This window comes from Eleutherodactylus coqui, chromosome 4 (genome assembly GCF_035609145.1).
Source record: "Eleutherodactylus coqui strain aEleCoq1 chromosome 4, aEleCoq1.hap1, whole genome shotgun sequence".
NCBI lineage: Eukaryota > Metazoa > Chordata > Amphibia > Anura > Eleutherodactylidae > Eleutherodactylus > Eleutherodactylus coqui.
Window position 1 is genome coordinate 290,414,563 of NC_089840.1, and position 22,581 is coordinate 290,437,143.

At 40.2% G+C, this 22,581-nt stretch overlaps 1 protein-coding gene across 2 annotated transcripts in view; it reads left to right on the top strand.

The window, feature by feature from the left end:
• Window positions 1-22,581, top strand: part of LOC136626388 (pancreatic lipase-related protein 2-like) — a 65,475-nt gene that overhangs the window by 8,093 nt on the left and 34,801 nt on the right. For both annotated transcript variants that reach the window (XM_066601388.1, XM_066601389.1), the window contains exons 5-7: window positions 2,994-3,119; window positions 4,054-4,188; window positions 9,208-9,316. In XM_066601388.1, coding sequence (XP_066457485.1) covers window positions 2,994-3,119; window positions 4,054-4,188; window positions 9,208-9,316 — 370 coding nt within the window. The remainder of the gene's footprint in view (window positions 1-2,993; window positions 3,120-4,053; window positions 4,189-9,207; window positions 9,317-22,581) is intronic.

Consider the following 22,581-nt stretch of genomic DNA (forward strand, 5'->3'; position numbering starts at 1 on the left):
CTCATTATTATACTCCCATCATCCCCTCCGCATCTCATTATTATACTCCCATCATCCCCTCCGCATCTCATCATTATACTCCCATTATCCCCTCCGCATCTCATCATAATACTCCCATCATCCCCTCTGCATCTCATCATTATACTGCTATCATCCCCTCTGCATCTCATCATTACACTCCCATCATCCCCTCTGCATCTCATCCTTATACTCCCATCATCCCCTCCGCATCTCATCATTATACTCCCACTATCCCCTCCGCATCTCATCATTATACTCCGGCCATCCCCTCCGCATCTCATTATTATACTCCCATCATCCCCTCCGCATCTCATCATTATACTCCCATTATCCCCTCCGCATCTCATTATTATACTCCCATCATCCCCTCCGCATCTCATCATTATACTCCCACTATCCCCTCCGCATCTCATCAGTATACTCCCACTATCCCCTCCGCATCTCATCATTATACTCCCACCATCCCCTCCACATCTCATCATTATACTCCGACCATCCCCTCCGCATCTCATCATTATACTCCCACTATCCCCTCCGCATCTCATCATTATACTCCCATCATCCCCTCCGCATCTCATCATTATACTCCCACTATCCCCTCCGCATCTCATCATTATACTCCGGCCATCCCCTCCGCATCTCATCATTATACTCCCATCATCCCCTCCGCATCTCATCATTATACTCCCACTATCCCCTCCACATCTCATCATTATACTCCCACCATCCCCTCCGCATCTCATCATTATACTCCCACCATCCCCTCCGCATCTCATCATTATACTCCTATCATCCCCTCCACATCTCATCATTATACTCCTATCATCCCCTCTGTATCTCATCATTATACCCCCACCATCCCCTCCGCATCTCATCATTACACTCCCACCATCCCCTCCGCATCTCATCATTATACTCCTATCATCCCCTCCACATCTCATCATTATACTCCTATCATCCCCTCCACATCTCATCATTATACTCCTATCATCCCCTCCACATCTCATCATTATACTCCTATCATCCCCTCCACATCTCATCATTATACTCCTATCATCCCCTCCACATCTCATCATTATACTCCTATCATCCCCTCCGCATCTCATCATTATACTCCTATCATCCCCTCTGTATCTCATCATTATACTCCCACTATCCCCTCCGCATCTCATCAGTATACTCCCACTATCCCCTCCGCATCTCATCATTATACTCCCACCATCCCCTCCACATCTCATCATTATACTCCGACCATCCTCTCAGCATCTCATCATTATACTCCCACTATCCCCTCCGCATCTCATCATTATACTCCCACTATCCCCTCCGCATCTCATCATTATACTCCCACCATCCCCTCCAAATCTCATCATTATACTCCTATCATCGCCTCCGCATCTCATCATTTTACTCCGATCATTCCCTCCGCATCTCATCATTTTACTCCCACCATCCCCTCTGCATCTTATCGTTCTACTTTCATCATCCCCTCCGCATCTCATCACTATACTCCCATCATCCCCTCTGCATCTCATTATTATACTCCCACCATCCCCTCTGCATCTCATTATTATACTCCCACCATCCCCTCCGCATCTCATCATTATACTCCCACTATCCCCTCCGCATCTCATCATTATACTCCCACCATCCCCTCCACATCTCATCATTATACTCCGACCATCCCCTCCGCATCTCATCATTATACTCCCACTATCCCCTCCGCATCTCATCATTATACTCCCATCATCCCCTCCGCATCTCATCATTATACTCCCATCATCCCCTCCGCATCTCATCATTATACTGCTATCATCTCCTCCACATCTCATCATTATACTCCTATCAGCCCCTCCGCATCTCATCATTATACTCCCACTATCCCCTCCGCATCTCATCATTATACTCCGGCCATCCCCTCCGCATCTCATTATTATACTCCCATCATCCCCTCCGCATCTCATCATTATACTCCCATTATCCCCTCCGCATCTCATTATTATACTCCCATCATCCCCTCCGCATCTCATCATTATACTCCCACTATCCCCTCCGCATCTCATCAGTATACTCCCACTATCCCCTCCGCATCTCATCATTATACTCCCACCATCCCCTCCGCATCTCATTATTATACTCCCATCATCCCCTCCGCATCTCATCATTATACTCCCACTATCCCCTCCGCATCTCATCATTATACTCCCATTATCCCCTCCGCATCTCATCATTATACTCCCACCATCCCCTCCAAATCTCATCATTATACTCCTATCATCGCCTCCGCATCTCATCATTTTACTCCGATCATTCCCTCCGCATCTCATCATTTTACTCCCACCATCCCCTCCGCATCTCATCATTTTACTCCCACCATCCCCTCCGCATCTCATCATTTTACTCCCACCATCCCCTCCGCATCTCATCATTATACTCCTATCATCCCCTCCGCATCTTATCGTTCTACTTCCATCATCCCCTCCGCATCTCATCACTATACTCCCATCATCCCCTCTGCATCTCATTATTATACTCCCACCATCCCCTCTGCATCTCATTATTATACTCCCACCATCCCCTCCGCATCTCATCATTATACTCCCACCATCCCCTCCACATCTCATCATTATACTCCGACCATCCCCTCCGCATCTCATCATTATACTCCCACTATCCCCTCCGCATCTCATCATTATACTCCTATCATCCCCTCCGCATCTCATTATTATACTCCCATCATCCCCTCCGCATCTCATCATTATACTCCCATCATCCCCTCCGCATCTCATCATTATACTCCTATCATCTCCTCCACATCTCATCATTATACTCCTATCATCCCCTCCGCATCTTATCATTCTACTCCCGTCATCCACAGCTCTCTTGTTACAAGCTGGTCTGTCCAGTATGTCGCTCTCAGAGGAGTTGTCACTGTGGCCCTAGCGGACGTCTCTGTTTCTTCCATCTTCCAGATCCTCAGTGCCAGAGATCTCTCCACATTTAAACAATCACATTTTGACTGCCGGAAAGAAACGGTGTTCATCATCCATGGCTACTTAGAGAAGGGCGATGACCCCTGGCTGAAGACCGTGTGTAAGGTAACTGTACAGAGACGCCCCAACATCTGGGAGCAGAAGGGGGGGGGGGTCTCCTCTCTCTTTGTCATTGACTACAATGGTGATGAAGAGTCTACAAGAATCCCATTGCTAGTTATGCCTGGCAGTCATTGAACAAGCAGAGTAGGGTGGTGCACGGTGCTGTTCCTCTGTTATTCTTCTTGAAAACGTATGAATAAATTGACAACTGGGAGTTACTATTCCCCCTGTCATTGGGGTGTGTCCTTATACAGTCTGACATCATCAGCATTGATTGGACAGTGCCAGAGTGTGCAAGGGCACCCCTTATCGACAACAGGGAATGGTACCACCCACTTGTCAACTTATCAATGAATTACCAGGAGGAATAACAGAGGACTATACTGATCAGACAGTGTTACAATGTGTTGAGACAACCCACTTCCCCTTCATTCAAAAGGGACAATGGTTGTCAATTTATTGATATTATATTTCAAGATGGAATAAAAGAGAACCGGTGCAATGCAGAACACAGAGCGCTCCATTCATTCCAGCGGGGCTGACGGGAATACCCAAGTCGGTGCCGCTCTGTCTGCGCAGCCCCATTGACAGTGAATGGAGCAGCACTGCACTTGTACAACCAGCGCTCCATTCAGTCTCCTCCTCACTGTCCCTGGACCGGGGAGTCGGTCCAGGGACAGTGATCTCGAGATTGGCAGGGGTATCAGCAGTGAGACCCCCACCAATCAGCAAGTTATCCTCTTGGACAGTTGATTGCTTGTAATCTTGGTACAACTCCGTAAGTGTGTGACCTATTTGGTTGTGCAGGGTGCCAAGGTCACCAGTGCAAAAGGGGTGCCACCAGAAAATACAATATTATAGCTATTACTGGTGTGGGTGACACGATGCCCGCGCCCACAGCCCATCAGGATGTGAACCTGCTAAAACTTTCTTTCAGAACATACTAATGAAGGAGGACATGAACTGCGTGTGCGTGGACTGGAGGAGAGGAGCCAGCAGCATTTATACCCGAGCAATCAACAACGTGCAGGTCGTGGGGGCCGAAATAGCCTTCTTCATTAACACCACTATGGTGAGTAAAGTTCAGGAGTGCGAGAAAACAACGCAGGAACAGGAGGTGAAAAAACACGGCGCCCCGTCCGACGCGGGTGAATATTCAGGGGCCTTATTTCATCTATATAGATAAAATTGAATGTATGCGTGTCTGTCTGTGTGTCTGTGTGTCTGTCTGTGTGTCTGTCTGGTTGTCCTTTATGCGCTACTACACCATTCATCCGATCGCCATGAAACTTTGTGAGGTTGTTGAGTACACTCCTGGGAAGATTATAGGCATAGTACATTTATGCTATGATAAATGGCCGCGTGCGAGCGTCGTCGACAGTTATGACCCCCCCCCCCCCACGTAGATCGTTCGATTTCCATCATTGTCACTAATTCTCTCACTTCCCGATGTCGTAGAAACATGAAATTTGGCTCGAGCATTGATTATGTCATAAATCGGAAAAGCTAATGGGTCCCAACTCGATTATTCAATTCTATGCGCAAAAGAATAAGCGTCCAAATTTTACGTATGGAAACTAATTCTCTCACTTTCCAAAGTCATAGAAACTTGAAATTTTTGCACGATCATTGATTATGTCATAAATAGGAAAAGCTAATGGGTCCCAACCCGATTATTTAATTTTAAGCGCCAAAGAATTAGCGTTCAAATTTTACATACGGAATCTAATTCTCTCCCTTCCTGATGTCATCTATATATATAAAAATGAATGTATGTCTGTCTGTCTGTCCTTTATGCATTACTACACCATTCATCCAATTGCCATGAGACTTTGGGAAGTTGCTGAGTACACTCCTCCGAAGATTACTGGCATAGTACAACTATCCTACGATAGGTGGCGCACGTACTAGCGTCATCGACAGTTATGCCCCCCAGACAAAGATCGTTTGATTTCCATCTCAAGCACGAAAGCAAAAGGCATTACGAGCAACGGGATGAGTGTTCAACCAGAAAATGATGCATCCGCCGAACGTTTCGCAAGACAATTGCTGGATATTGAGAATGTTGAGGTAAAATGAAAGCTGTGCTGTGATTGGTTGCTATTTCTTATACTGCTGAGGTAACATGAAAGCTGTGCTGTGATTGGTGGCTATATATTATACCGCTGAGGTAACATGAAAGCTGTGCTGTGATTGGTTGCTATATATTATACTGCTGAGGCAACATGAAAGCTGTGCTCTGATTGGTTGCTATATATTATACCACTGAGGTAACATGAAAGCTGCGCTGCGATTGGTTGTTATCTAGATATATAAAAACGAATGAATGTATGTCTGTCCTTTATGCATTACTACACTAGATATATAAAAATGAATGTATGTCTGTCTGTCTGTCTTCCCAGCAACGCGCGACGGGTAAGCTAGTAGAGTATAAAAAAGACCATTTAGAAGCAGACATCCAGGACACTTACAGATTACGAACCTGGCGGTTCTTAGTTGTAGTCTGGACACATGACCACAAAAGCTGCAATATATAACAGATTCACAACATTAACCCCCCCCCCCGGTCACTCACATGTGAACGCTGGTTAATTGCTCTAACCAAGCTTGCTGCCCATGGCCGGCCTTAGCTAAGTGCAACCTGTATAGGTGCAGAGGGTGCCAGCACCAGCCTACAGTGGGCAACAAATGGATGTAGGCTGGGGGCGACCACCCTCTTAGATCTGCCCAGCCAAATGACCTTCTTCCTCCATGCAGTAGTGTCATGTGGCACTACATAAATGATCCTCCTCCTGGTTCTGTCTCCTCCCCTCTGATATTCCGATACGCTGCTGTCAACCCATTGTTGCCCTCACAACACAGTCACTTAGTTCTCCTGTATCTACACTATGTACTGAGCTTGGTTCTGGTGCTGTATTTATGTTTTGAACTTCATTCTGGTGCTGTATGTATGTACTCAGCTCGCTTCCGGTGCCGTATCAACATGAGTTACTGAGCTTGGTTCTGGTACTGTATTTATGTACTGAGCTGTTCTGCAGGGGGTATGTTGCTATCTTGCTACTTTATGACACATTAAACGTAGGCAGGCCTATCAGTGCTATATACACACATTTTTTTCTTATGATGGGGGCAGACATTCCGCCATCTGGTCTCCGGTGGGCCGTGTCGATACCAGTAGCCCAGGAAGAAACATTAAACACAATCTTGGCATAAGAGCATAAATACTGCTAAAAAACACAAATGTAAATGGCTCAATATACGCAGTATATATAAATCTGTTAAATTGAGGCAGGTAGGAGAAGATGCACTCAGTCTGATCATCCAGAAGGCTTCTGTATTACACAGTGTCTTCTGGCAGTCTCTCTCACAAGCTGGGGAATTGTCATGAAGCGCCCGGAGGCATCTGACGTACCACGCAAACCAGGATGGCGAAGATCCTGTATGTGTTCTTCTCCACCTGCCCTGCGGGCTCTACTAGTGCAGAATACACACTGAGGTTCACACGACTCACAGATCAGGTAGAGAGTAGATGTAGACGGTTTAATCTGTGGAAACGCCTGTGTGCAGTGAGATACCATCTATGTGGGCTTCATGATATGACTGCCGTCATTACATCTACTAATACCCTATGAGCCCCGCACCCCGAGTCAGGCTTCAGACTGTTACTTAGTAGAGTTGTAAAGGCTTCAGGAAGACGCCGCACTGCAACTATGTGTCGAGAGTAATGATGTCACAGGGATTCCCTCTGCGTACCGGGGCTTGCAAACATCCGGAGAGGATGCAATGTGCCTCTTGGCTGCATGTCTGTGACTACAGATCACTGCTAACAGTAACATGGACTGTTATCATCAGATCACTGTTATTAGTCCGGGGCCACAGAATAAAGATCTGGAGGTTTAAATGCAGCTGTCAGAACTGACAGCAGCATTTACAGGGTTAATAGCCCCGATCAGCATTCATGCTTATCACTGCTGTTGCAGGCAGGTGTCAGCAGTCAGAAACAGTCAGCACCTGCCATGTGGAACGACCATCCCTTCCATACAAACCCATCTACAATCCATGGTCAATCCTAAGGCAAGGCCACCAATAGTTTACAACCTCATTAAGTTTTTGCTATGTGGCCGCTTCACATCTATGTATGCCACTGGGGTGAAACAATCAGGAACGACACAATCCTGGTTTGCAGAATATATCACATGCCTCCGGGTGCTTTATGACTAGTCCCCAGTTTGTGAGCTATGTCAATAGAAGAGAAAGCGGTTAAACCTGTCTGTGGCGCAGACCGCCAGAGGCCCTTGTGTAATAGGGATGCATTCTAGACACTCCGGCTGAGGACAAGTTCTCCTTCTGGCCTCAGGTATAATTGCGGTACATCTATGGAGTTATTTACATTTATGTTCTGTTTGCAGGATAGATGCTTCGATATCAGGATGAGGATTGTGCTTAAAGAGGTGGTGCAGTTGTCAACAACAGGGCTCTAACACATGTAATACGCAGCAAAATAGAACATGAGGCATTCTTTATTACGCACATATTATACACAATGTATATACGCAAATGTGTATGTATCAATGAAAATCAATGTACTTTCAATGGATCTGTTCATAGCATATTATGCACTCGTTATACACCATTCAATTACGCTTGTGTGAGCCTGCCCTTAGGGTAGGTCATCAATAGTAGATCAGTGATTGTCTGCCACGTGGGACCCCCAGTGTTCAGCTGTACGATGGGCAAGTGCGCTTGTAAATGGAGATAATTTCTGCAGGAGGCAGACATCTCTATTCTGACTGTAGTGGCCAGGCTTGGTACTACAGGCAAAATTACCATTGAAGTGAATGGAAACATTGCTTGTAATACCAAACCTGGCCACTTCAGTGAGAACAGAGCTGTGTGCTTCTTGCAGAAATCATGTCAGTGCATGAAAACAAGCCTGCAAAAAGATGATCTATGGGGATGCTGATTCCCACTGATCTACTATTGATGACCTATCCTGCGAAGGATACTTCACAACCCCTTCAATATTTGGTATCACGATTCATGAGAGTAATTAATTAGCTCAAGACGTATAAGTGGTATGGATATCCACCTATTTTGTATTCTATGAAATAAAGCCGCTGATTTTTTTTTATTTCAAGTCAGATTGGATGCCAGATTTTCTTACCTGCATTTAGCAAGCTCACTGTGATGTCCGTGCTGCACATGAGCCCCCCGCTCATCACGGACGCAGGGTGGCGTTCACCCAAAATTCAAATATAATAATACACCACATAATGCGGGAAAGTGAGCACCACTCCAGATAGATGGAACCTGTCCCTACCAAACAGGGAAGTAATGAGTCCCTTCCTGCAAGCAGAGTTATTCTCCTGATAAGGAAAGCCCCACTGTCTTCCTCTGGGCCCTGACTATCCCTATAGAAACCCCTGAAGAGATGGACTGACACCACAATGCAAACAATAGAGGTAACCAAAAACAACAGAAAGGATAAAGCAGCACTTTACTGAAATGGGAGCTTGTCAGCCAGGCTATAGGATCACATGAACTCCAACCTCTCCTCTAGTGAACTGAATAACCAGCAAGGAGGAAAGGGAGGGGTATGAATATAAAATTCTCCACACCTGCTGATAGGAAGAGCAACTAGAGAACCACATCCCAAACCCTCTCCCAGGTATGACTAATAGCAAGACATTATGCAGCATACAGAGGGATAGCAAAGCAATCTCTGCACAGTATGCATTAACTCTTGTCCTGCATAGCCACAAGGCGACAGGTCTGACACTGCGTCGCGGCCACCATACCACGATGCTGTCACGATCGACAAGCTGCGACACTCATGCTCCTTGCTGGCCTGGGGATTCCAAGTAACAGCAACATCCACGGAGTGTACAAACAATAAAGGCTGGAATGTAGTGAGCTGGACAAATGTGTTAATCAGTGAGAAGCAAGATAGAGGACCCCAAATATCCATTTGAGTACTGAGAGAAAATCCAGCCTCCTTGGGTCCTATAATAGGCATCATTTTCATAGACTCACATGAATGGTCCCAAATGTGAATGCCTGAATGGTGAAAATTACTCATATTGCCTTTTAGAAAGAATATAACTGTTCACTGACTAAAATTCACATGATTGGACATAGTCTCGGGGCCCACGCAGCAGGTGAAGCTGGAAAAAGGCGACCTGGAATTGAAAAAATGACAAGTAAGTACCAAATTAATTATAGACTATATAGTGATAAATCATTGTATGTACTGAAAAATATCTTTTGAGTCAAAGCCAGAATCAAAGGCATAACTATAACAATACTGCCCCTTATGGACTAATTAAGTATTTACTTCTCTGCTCATCTCATCTGGTATTTTTTAAAGTGCAAATTAGCCTTGCTAGGTCTGTGCCTTTCCATGTGTGTACATTTGTATTTATGTATGTCCCATCCAGGCTTGTTTCATTAAGCCTGAGGAAGGATCCTGAGAGGTCCAAAAGCTTACAATAAGATCAAGTGTTTTTGTTAGCCATTAAAAGGTATCATATCTTCAAGAAGAAGTATTGACATTTTGATATCTTGAGAACTCGATACGCAGCAACAATCGTCTCGAGTCAGAAATCTCTTCTACAAGGCTGCTGCTATCCTTTGGCAAACTCAAAGAGTTTGGAAATTGCACAATGTCAAATTACAAACTAAGCTTCTGGTTTATATGGTAATTATATTACCGATATTACTCTATGCATCTCAAATGGGGTGCCTTTGTAAAGGCGATATCCGGCGTTTGGACATTTTCCACATAAACTGTCTTTGGGCCATCCTTCATGTGAGCTGGAAGGATCATGTGCCAAACACTGAAATATTGCGTCAAACTAACTTAGCTGGCATGGAATCCATGCTTATGCAGGGGCGATTTGGATGGTGTGGCCATGTGGTGTGGATGGACTCTTCAAGACCGCCCAAAGTTGTGTTCTATTCAGAACTTTCCTCAAGAAAACACAGAGAAGGAGGCCAATACCTTAGATATAAGGATGTCATGAAGTGGCACCTAACGTCACATGACACCTGGGAGGAGCTTGCTCAGCAAAGACTAGAATGGCGAAATGCTGTCAAAACAATTTAAACAATTCCGCCTTGAAGAACTGGACACCAAATTCGGAAAACTTGCCCAAAGCCCTCCTATAATTCCACGTACAATTCCAGTGGATTACTATACTGTGCCACCTGTGCCCGCTCCTTTAAGACCAAGTTAGATTTTTTTATCACACATTTGAAATCATGCCAGAAGCTAGGGTGTCGATGGAACCGTCGCGAAGGACATTACCATCAATACTGCCCCCTATGTACAAGAATAGAACTACTATAATACTGCCCCTTATGTACAAGAATATAATTACTATAATACTGCCTCCTATGTACAAGAATATAACTACTATAATACTGCCTCCTATGTACAAGAATATTACTACTATAACACTGCGCCCTATGTGCAAGAATATAACTACTATAATACTGCCCCCTATGTGCAAGAATACAACTACTATAATACTGCCTCCTATGTGCAAGAATATAACTATTATAATACTGCCTCCTATATACAAGAATATAACTACTATAATACTGCTCCTATGTACAAGAATATAACTACTATAATACTACTCCTATGTACAAGAATAAAACTACTATAACACTGCCCCCTATATACAAGAATATAACTACTATAATACTGTCCACTATGTACAAGAATATAACTACTATAATACTGCCCCCTAGGTAAAAGAATATAACTACTATAATACTGCTCCTATGTACAAGACTATAACTATTATAATACTGCCCCCTATGTACAAGAATATAACTACTATATTACTGCCCGCTATGTACAGGAATATAACTACTATAATACTGCCCCTATGTACAAGAATATAACTACTATAATACTGCTCTTATGTACAAGAATATAACTACTATATTACTGCTGTTATGTACAAGAACATAACTACTATAATACTGCCCCATATGTACAAGAATATAACTACTATAATACTGCTCCTATGTACAAGAATATAACTACTATAACACTGCCCCCTATATACAAGAATATAACTACTATAATACTGGCCCTTATCTACAAGAATATAACTACTATAATACTGCCCCTATGTACAAGAATATAACTACTATAATACTGCTCTTATGTACAAGAATAAAACTACTATAACACTGCCCCCTATATACAAGAATATAACTACTATAATACTGGCCCTTATCTACAAGAATATAACTACTATAATACTGCCCCCTATGTACAAGAATATAACTACTATAATACTGCCCCTATGTACAAGAATATTACTACTATAATACTGCTCTTATGTACAAGAATATAACTACTATATTACTGCTGTTATGTACAAGAACATAACTACTATAATACTGCCCCATATGTACAAGAATATAACTACTATAATACTCCTCCTATGTACAAGAATAGAACTACTATAATACTGCCCCATATGTAAAGGAATATCACTACTATAATACTGTCCCCTATGTACAAGAATATAACTGCTATAATACTACCTCCTATATACAAGAATATAACTACTATAATACTGCCTCCTATATACAAGGATATAACTACTATAATACTGCCCCCCTATGTACTAGAAAATAACTACTATAATACTGCCCCCCTATGTACAAGAATATATCTACTATAATACTGCCTCCTAAGTACATGAATATAACTACTACAATACTTCCCTCTATGTGCAAGAATATAACTACTATATTACTGCCCGCTATGTACAAGAATATAACTACCATAATACTGCCCCCCTATGGAGAAGAATATAACTACTATATTACTGCCCCCTATGTACAAGAATATAACTACTATAATACTGCCCCCTAGGTACAAGAATATAACTACTATAATACTGGCCGCTATGTACAGGAATATAACTACTATAATACTGGCCCTTATCTACAAGAATATAACTACTATAATACTGCCCCTATGTACAAGAATATAACTACTATAATACTGCTCTTATGTACAAGAATATAACTACTATATTACTGCTGTTATGTACAAGAACATAACTACTATAATACTGCCCCATATGTACAAGAATATAACTACTATAATACTGCTCCTATGTACAAGAATATAACTACTATAATACTACTCCTATGTACAAGAATAAAACTACTATAACACTGCCCCCTATATACAAGAATATAACTACTATAATACTGGCCCTTATCTACAAGAATATAACTACTATAATAATGCCCCTATGTACAAGAATATAACTACTATAATACTGCTCTTATGTACAAGAATATAACTACTATATTACTGCTGTTATGTACAAGAACATAACTACTATAATACTGCCCCATATGTACAAGAATATAACTACTATAATACTCCTCCTATGTACAAGAATAGAACTACTATAATACTGCCCCATATGTAAAGGAATATAACTACTATAAAACTGCCCCATATGTACAAGAATATCACTACTATAATACTGTCCCCTATGTACAAGAATATAACTGCTATAATACTACCTCCTATATACAAGAATATAACTACTATAATACTGCCTCCTATATACAAGGATATAACTACTATAATACTGCCCCCCTATGTACTAGAATATAACTACTATAATACTGCCTCCTAAGTACATGAATATAACTACTACAATACTGCCCTCTATGTACAAGAATATAACTACTATATTACTGCCCGCTATGTACAAGAATATAACTACCATAATACTGCCCCCCTATGGAGAATAATATAACTACTATATTACTGCCCCCTATGTACAAGAATATAACTACTATAATACTGCCCCCTATGTACAAGAGTATAACTACTATAATACTGCCCCCTATGTACAAGAATATAACTACTATAATACTGCCCCCTATGTACAAGAATATAACTACTATAATACTGCCCCGTATGTACAAGAATATAACTACTATAATACTGCCCCGTATGTACAAGAATATAACTACTATAATACTGCTCCTATGTACAAGAATAGAATAACTTTAATACTGCCCCCCTGTGTACAAGATAATAACTACTACAATACTGCCTCCTATGTACAAGAATAGAACTACTATAATACTGCCCCCTATGTACAAGAATATAACTACTATAATACTGCCCTCCATGTACAAGAATATATCTACTATAATACTGCCTCCTAAGTACATGAATATAACTACTACAATACTGCCCCCTATGTGCAAGAATATAACTACTATAATACTGCCCCCTATGTACAAGAATATAACTACTATAATGCTGCCCTCTATGTACAAGAATATAACTACTATAATACTGCTCCTATGTACAAGACTATAACTACTATAATACTGCCCCCCTATGTACAAGAATATAACTACTTTATTACTGCCCGCTATGTACAAGAATATAACTACCATAATACTGCCCCCCCATGAAGAAGAATATAACTACTATATTACTGCCCCCTATGTACAAGAATATAACTACTATAATACTGCCCCCTATGTACAAGAGTATAACTACTATAATACTGCCCCCTATGTACAAGAATATAACTACTATAATACTGCCCCCTATGTACAAGAATATAACTACTATAATACTGCTACTATGTACAAGAATAGAATTACTTTAATACTGCCCCCCTGTGTACAAGAATATAACTACTACAATACTGCCTCCTATGTACAAGAATAGAACTACTATAATACTGCCCCCTATGTACAAGAGTATAACTACTATAATACTGCCCTCCATGTACAAGAATATAACTACTATAATACTGCCTCCTATGTACAAGAATATAACTACTATAATACTGCCCCCTATGTACAAGAGTGTAACTACTATAATACTGCCCCCTATGTACAAGAATATAACTACTATAATACTGCCCCCTATGTACAAGAATATAACTACTATAATACTGCTCCTATGTACAAGAATAGAATTACTTTAATACTGCCCCCCTGTGTACAAGAATATAACTACTACAATACTGCCTCCTATGTACAAGAATAGAACTACTATAATACTGCCCCCTATGTACAAGAATATAACTACTATAATACTGCCCTCCATGTACAAGAATATAACTACTATAATACTGCCCCCTATGTACAAGAATATAACTACTATAATACTGCTCCTATGTATGAGAATAGAACTACTATAATACTGCCCCCTATGTACAAGAATATAACTACTATATTACTGCCCGCTATGTACAAGCATATAAGTACTATATTAATGCCACCTATCTACAAATATATAACTACTATAATACTGCCCCGCTATGTAGAAGAATATAACTACTATAATACTGCCCCCTATGGAGAAGAATATAACTACTATAATAATGCCCCCTATGGAGAAGAATATAACTACTATAATACTGCCCCCTATGTCCAAGAATATAACTACTATAATACTGCCCCCTATGTCCAAGAATATAACTACTATAATACTGCCCCCTATGTCCAAGAATATAACTACTATAATACTGCCCCCTATGTCCAAGAATATAACTACTATAATACTGCCCCCTATGTACAAATATATAACTACTATAATACTGCTCCTATGTACAAGAATAGAACTACTATAATACTGCTCCCTATGTACAAGAATATAAGTACTATAATACTGCCCCCTATGCATAAGAATAGAACTACTTTAATACTGCCTCCTATGTACAAGAATAGAACTACTATAATACTGCTCCCTATGTACAAGAACATAACTACTATAATACTGCCCCCGATGTACAGGAATATAACTACTATAATACTGGCCCCTATGGACAAGAATATAACTACTTTAATACTGCCTCCTACTCACAAGAATATAACTAATATAATACTGCCACTATGTACAGGAATATAACTACTACAATACTGCCCGCTATGTATAAGAATAGAACTACTTTAATACTGCCTCCTATGTACAAGAATATAACTACTATAATACTGCTCCCTATGTACAAGAATATAACTACTATAATACTGCCCCGTATGTACAAGAATATAACTACTATAATACTGCCCCGTATGTACAAGAACATATCTACTATAATACTGCTCCTATGTACAAGAATAGAATAACTTTAATACTGCCCCCCTGTGTACAAGATAATAACTACTACAATACTGCCTCCTATGTACAAGAATATAACTACTATAATACTGCCCCCTATGTACAAGAATATAACTACTATAATACTGCCCTCCATGTACAAGAATATATCTACTATAATACTGCCTCCTAAGTACATGAATATAACTACTACAATACTGCCCCCTATGTGCAAGAATATAACTACTATAATACTGCCCCCTATGTACAAGAATATAACTACTATAATGCTGCCCTCTATGTACAAGAATATAACTACTATAATACTGCTCCTATGTACAAGACTATAACTACTATAATACTGCCCCCCTATGTACAAGAATATAACTACTTTATTACTGCCCGCTATGTACAAGAATATAACTACCATAATACTTCCCCCCCATGAAGAAGAATATAACTACTATATTACTGCCCCCTATGTACAAGAATATAACTACTATAATACTGCCCCCTATGTACAAGAGTATAACTACTATAATACTGCCCCCTATGTACAAGAATATAACTACTATAATACTGCCCCCTATGTACAAGAATATAACTACTATAATACTGCTACTATGTACAAGAATAGAATTACTTTAATACTGCCCCCCTGTGTACAAGAATATAACTACTACAATACTGCCTCCTATGTACAAGAATAGAACTACTATAATACTGCCCCCTATGTACAAGAGTATAACTACTATAATACTGCCCTCCATGTACAAGAATATAACTACTATAATACTGCCTCCTATGTACAAGAATATAACTACTATAATACTGCCCCCTATGTACAAGAGTGTAACTACTATAATACTGCCCCCTATGTACAAGAATATAACTACTATAATACTGCCCCCTATGTACAAGAATATAACTACTATAATACTGCTCCTATGTACAAGAATAGAATTACTTTAATACTGCCCCCCTGTGTACAAGAATATAACTACTACAATACTGCCTCCTATGTACAAGAATAGAACTACTATAATACTGCCCCCTATGTACAAGAATATAACTACTATAATACTGCCCTCCATGTACAAGAATATAACTACTATAATACTGCCCCCTATGTACAAGAATATAACTACTATAATACTGCTCCTATGTATGAGAATAGAACTACTATAATACTGCCCCCTATGTACAAGAATATAACTACTATATTACTGCCCGCTATGTACAAGCATATAAGTACTATATTAATGCCACCTATCTACAAATATATAACTACTATAATACTGCCCCGCTATGTAGAAGAATATAACTACTATAATACTGCCCCCTATGGAGAAGAATATAACTACTATAATAATGCCCCCTATGGAGAAGAATATAACTACTATAATACTGCCCCCTATGTCCAAGAATATAACTACTATAATACTGCCCCCTATGTCCAAGAATATAACTACTATAATACTGCCCCCTATGTCCAAGAATATAACTACTATAATACTGCCCCCTATGTACAAATATATAACTACTATAATACTGCTCCTATGTACAAGAATAGAACTACTATAATACTGCTCCCTATGTACAAGAATATAAGTACTATAATACTGCCCCCTATGCATAAGAATAGAACTACTTTAATACTGCCTCCTATGTACAAGAATAGAACTACTATAATACTGCTCCCTATGTACAAGAACATAACTACTATAATACTGCCCCCGATGTACAGGAATATAACTACTATAATACTGGCCCCTATGGACAAGAATATAACTACTTTAATACTGCCTCCTACTCACAAGAATATAACTAATATAATACTGCCACTATGTACAGGAATATAACTAATATAATACTGCCACTATGTACAAGAATATAACTACTACAATACTGCCCGCTATGTATAAGAATAGAACTACTTTAATACTGCCTCCTATGTACAAGAATATAACTACTATAATACTGCTCCCTATGTACAAGAATATAACTACTATAATACTGCCCCCTATGTCCAAGAATATAACTACTATAATACTGCCCGCTATGTACAAGAATATAACTACTATAATACTGCCCCTATGTACAAGAATATAACTACTATAATACTGTCCCCGATGTACAGGAATTAAGCTACTATAATACTGGCCCCTATGTACAAGAATATAACAACTTTAATACTGCCTCCTATGCACAAGAATATAAGTACTATAATACTGCTCCTATGTACAAGAATATAACTACTATAATACTGCTTCCTATGTACAAGAATATAACTACTATAATACTGCTCCCTATGTACAAGAATATAACTACTATAATACTGCCCCCTATGTACAAGAACATAACTACTATAATACTGCCCCCGATGTACAGGAATATAACTACTATAATACTGGCCCCTATGGACAAGAATATAACTACTATAATACTGCCTCCTATGCACAAGAATATAACTAATATAATACTGCCACTATGTACAGGAATATAACTACTATAATACTGCTCCTATGTACAGGAATATAACTACTATAATACTGCCCCCTATGTCCAAGAATATAACTACTATAATACTGCCCCCTATGTACAAGAATATAACTACTATAATACTGCCCCCGATGTACAAGAATATAACTACTATAATACTGCCCCTATGTACAAGAATATAACTACTATAATACTGCCCCCGATGTACAGGAATATAACTACTATAATACTGCCCCCGATGTACAAGAATATAATTACTATAATACTGCTCCTATGTACAAGAATATAACTACTATAATACTGCCCCCGATGTACAGGAATATGACTACTATAATACTGGCCACTAGGTACAAGAATATAACTACTATACTGCTGCCCCATATGTGCAAGAACATATCTACTATAATACTGCCCCCCATGTACAGGAATATAATTACTATAATACTGCCCCCTATGTACAAGAATATAACTACTATAATACTACTCCTATGTAGAAGAATATAACTACTATAATACTGCCCCCTATGTGCAAGAACATAACTACTATAATACTGCCTACTATATTCAAGAATATTACTACTATAATACTGTCCACTATGCACAAGAATATAACAACTATAATACTGCCCCCGATGTACAGGAATATAACTACTATAATACTGGCCCTTTTGGACAAGAATATAACTACTTTAATACTGCCTCTTACGCACAAGAATATAACTAAAATAATACTGCCACTATGTACAGGAATATAACTACTATAATACTGCCCGCTATGTATAAGAATAGAACTACTTTAATACTGCCTCCTATGTACAAGAATATAACTACTATAATACTGCCCCCTATGTCCAAGAATATAACTACTATAATACTGCCCCCTATGTACAAGTATATAACTACTATAATACTTCCCCCTATGTCCAAGAATATAACTACTATAATACTGCCCCCCATGTACAGGAATATAATTACAATAATACTGCCCCCTATGTACAAGAATATAACTACTATAATACTTCTCCTATGTAGAAGAATATAACTACTATAATACTGCCCCCTATGTGCAAGAACATAACTACTATAATACTGCCTACTATATACAAGAATATTACTACTATAATACTGTCCACTATGCACAAGAATATAACAACTATAATACTGCCCCCTATGTACAAGAATATAACTACAATAATACTGCCCCCTATCTACAAGAATATAACTACTATAATACTGCCCCCTATGTACAAGAATATAACTACTATAATACTGCCCTCTATGTAAAAGAATAGAACTACTATAATATTGCCCTCTATGTACAAGAATAAAACTACTATAATACTGCCCGCTATGTACAAGTATATAACTACTATAATACTGCCCTCTGTGTACAAGAATAGAACTACTATAATACTGCCCTCTATGTACAAGAATAGAACTACTATAATATTGCCCCCTGTGTACAAGAATAAAACTACTATAATACTGCCCCCTATGTAAAAGAATATAACTACTATAATGATCTTTTTATTTAAAAACTTGCAACAAAATTATTACAATATAAACATAAGATTCAACAACGAAAACAGATAAACAAAACAGAAAAATAGAACAAAATAAACTTCAGCACACCCGCACAGACGTTGGTACCCGGATCCTCCTCCAGTTTATACTATGTACATTGTTTTCTAAGTCTTTCTTATATACGGTTTTCAGACTTTCAATGATGTTCTTCATGACATTATTACAGGAGTTGACTTCCTTATTGATGACCAGACAGCATCTTGCACACCACAGATGGTACACGGTCACCACATTTATCACATATAGAGTACTTCTGTTATATTCACTAAGCTGAGGCAGGAAGTCTCCATATACTACTTGACAATATGGTTGCCATCTCAGTTGGGGTAACTGCAGGGCCAGAGACACCGCCTCCCATAACTGTATACTAAATGGACAGTCTAAAAGAAGATGCTCCATAGTCTCTACACACTGACCACACTCTTCTCTAGGACAAGATCTATTTGTTACATTGCGACATTTCAAATTGTCTCTGACATACATCTTCCCATGAAATGCCAGCCATGCCACATCCCTCATGTGTGTAGGCACTCTAGAATCCTGTAAGATTTGTGCAGTCTGTTTCACATCTAAATGTGGCGCCCCCCTCAGCTGTATCTGGACACTGAACTGAGATCTCAACAATTTGTCATAGATCTCCTTCCTACTGGACAATCTGACCTCATCATACAAAATCCTCCACTTAATGATCTTACTGATGATATGTACTCCATACCAAGACACGTTGTTCTTAATACGTCCCGAGATCCTCTTAATGGCATCACCTACCGACCATACAGATACAAATTGCTGGATCTGGCTCTTGAACAGATAGCACCAAGGTTTCTGCACCGAATTTTTACAGAATGAGAAATTTCGCATCAAAAACATCAAGTTTAAGAATAATTCTGGACAAGGCATGGAGAGTCCTCCTTCCCTATGAGGGAGATAGGCAATGTTCCTCTTCACTATGCTCACCCTACTACCATACAAGAAGTTGAAGAAGACATTGGTTAGTCTGGGCCGCAGACTATCTGGCACTGGAAACACCACTGAGATGTACAAAAAGAGTGGAAGCAGGAATCTTCTCATAAGGCCGACCTTCTCCTGGTATGTCAGCCTCCAATGCTTCCAGCTCCGCTCCTTCTGTTCACACACCGCCAGCCTCTCCTCCCAATTCACCTTCCCTTCATCTACTTTTCCAAACTCAACTCCCAAAATTCTAATTTTATCCTGAACTTGCCTGAAGGGCACCGAAAAGACTTCGCTATCTCTCCCTAACCACAATGCCTCGCTCTTCTCCATATTCACCACTGAATTTGAGACTCTGGAAAATTCTGCTATGTCCTGCTCAAGTGCTGCACAATCATCTGCAGACGTCACCAGAAGTGTCACATCATCCGCATAAGCACTAAACTTTATAACTTCAACTTTCCCATGAAGATGACACCTCAACCCCTGTAAATCCCCATCAGCCTGTAGCTTTCTCAGGAATGGGTCCAGACTAAAGACATATAATAGTGGGCTGAGAGGACAACCCTGCCTCACCCCTGACATAATCCTGAAGGGATCTCCTAGGTGACCATTAATCAGGGGTTGGCTTACCGCTCCCTTATAGAGAACCTGCAGCCATTGTACAAAGCGCACCGGAAGGCCATACTCCAACAACACCTGATACAAGTATCCATGATGAACTCTATCAAAGGCCTTACTCTGGTCTAAGCCAACCACATATGCCCCTTCACCATGCAGTTTCATATAGGTTATGGCTTCTCTCACCAGTAGTAGTGAGTCCTCTATTGTTCGGCCTTTTACGCCACATGTCTGATTAGCAATAATTAATTCATCCGCCACATCACTTAGTCTATAATACAAGATCTTGGCCAAGATTTTATAATCTGTATTTAGCAGAGACAGTGGGCGCCAATTTTTAATATCTTTTAAATTTCCCTTTTTTGCCAAAAGAACCAACACAGATTTACAGTGAGAGTCGAGCATCTTCCCTGCAGAGAGGGAATCATTATAAACCTGCACCAAGTCTGGAGCTAGTAGGTCTCTGAACTCTTTGTAGAACTCGCTGGTCAGGCCATCCAGCCCCGGACTCTTCTTGGGCTTTAAGGAGTCAATGCTTCTTTTCACTTCCTCCTCAGTTATGGACACAATCATGCCTTCTGCTTGCACTGGGTCTAATTTGGGCAGAGTCGCACTCTTCAGATAGCATTTAATGTCATCCTCCCTAATCTGCCCCCCTTTGAAAAGATTCCCATAGTAATCTCCAATGATCTGTTGGAGTTTCTTCTGCTCTGACTGCTCCGTCCCGTTCTCATCTAATAGCCCAGTCATAAGCTTCTTACTAACCCTATTCTTACAGGCAATAAAAGGGTCAGGGGTGTAAACCCTCCAACTATCAAACTGTCCCTCAGCTTTAAGAGACTTGAAGCGATCATACTGCAGTTCTTTCATCTTCTGCTTTATCTGGCTGATGCTCGCTCCGTCCACCTTCTCCCCACCATTCATCTGACCATACAAGCGACTCAGCTGTCGTCTCAGCATAGAATACTTCATATACTCCACATTACTGTGTCTCCTGGCAGCTCTAATCATAAACTGCTTGATGTCCCCTTTCATGCACTCCCACCACTCTGCCGTATCATCAAACATACATTGGGTAGTCCTCCGCTCAGTATAGAAGGTAGTGAAGGCCTCAATAAACGGTGGATCCTGCAGCAGGGAACTGTTCATCTTCCAGTATCCCCGACCGCAGACCCCGGTCCCATCCTGACCCAGCGTGACACTGACTATACAATGATCAGAGAACTCTATGGGGCTGATCCTATACTTGGTGCACTTCATGCCTTTCTTAATATAGATACGATCTATTCTGCTGGCATTACCTCCCTTATGATAGGTGTAAGATCTCTTAGCATATTGTAAGCGATAGGGGTCAACTAAATGAGCCTGCTGAACCAGAGTATTGAGGAAGTTCTCATCATACCTTAGTGGTTTATGACTACTGGTTCTATCTACATTACTGGAGACACTATTAAAATCCCCACACATTATGAACACCCGAGATGTAAAACAATACGGCTTCATCAGTTGGAACAACTCCCTCCTCTCCTTTCTAGTCTGAGGAGCATAGATATTAATAACTCTATAATATATAGTGTCCAGTATAAAGTCCAGCATCAGACACCGGCCTGGACTGATCTCCAGGACCCTCTCCACCTCTACGTCCTTATTGAAGAGAATTCCCACACCATCATTTCTCTCCAATCCAAA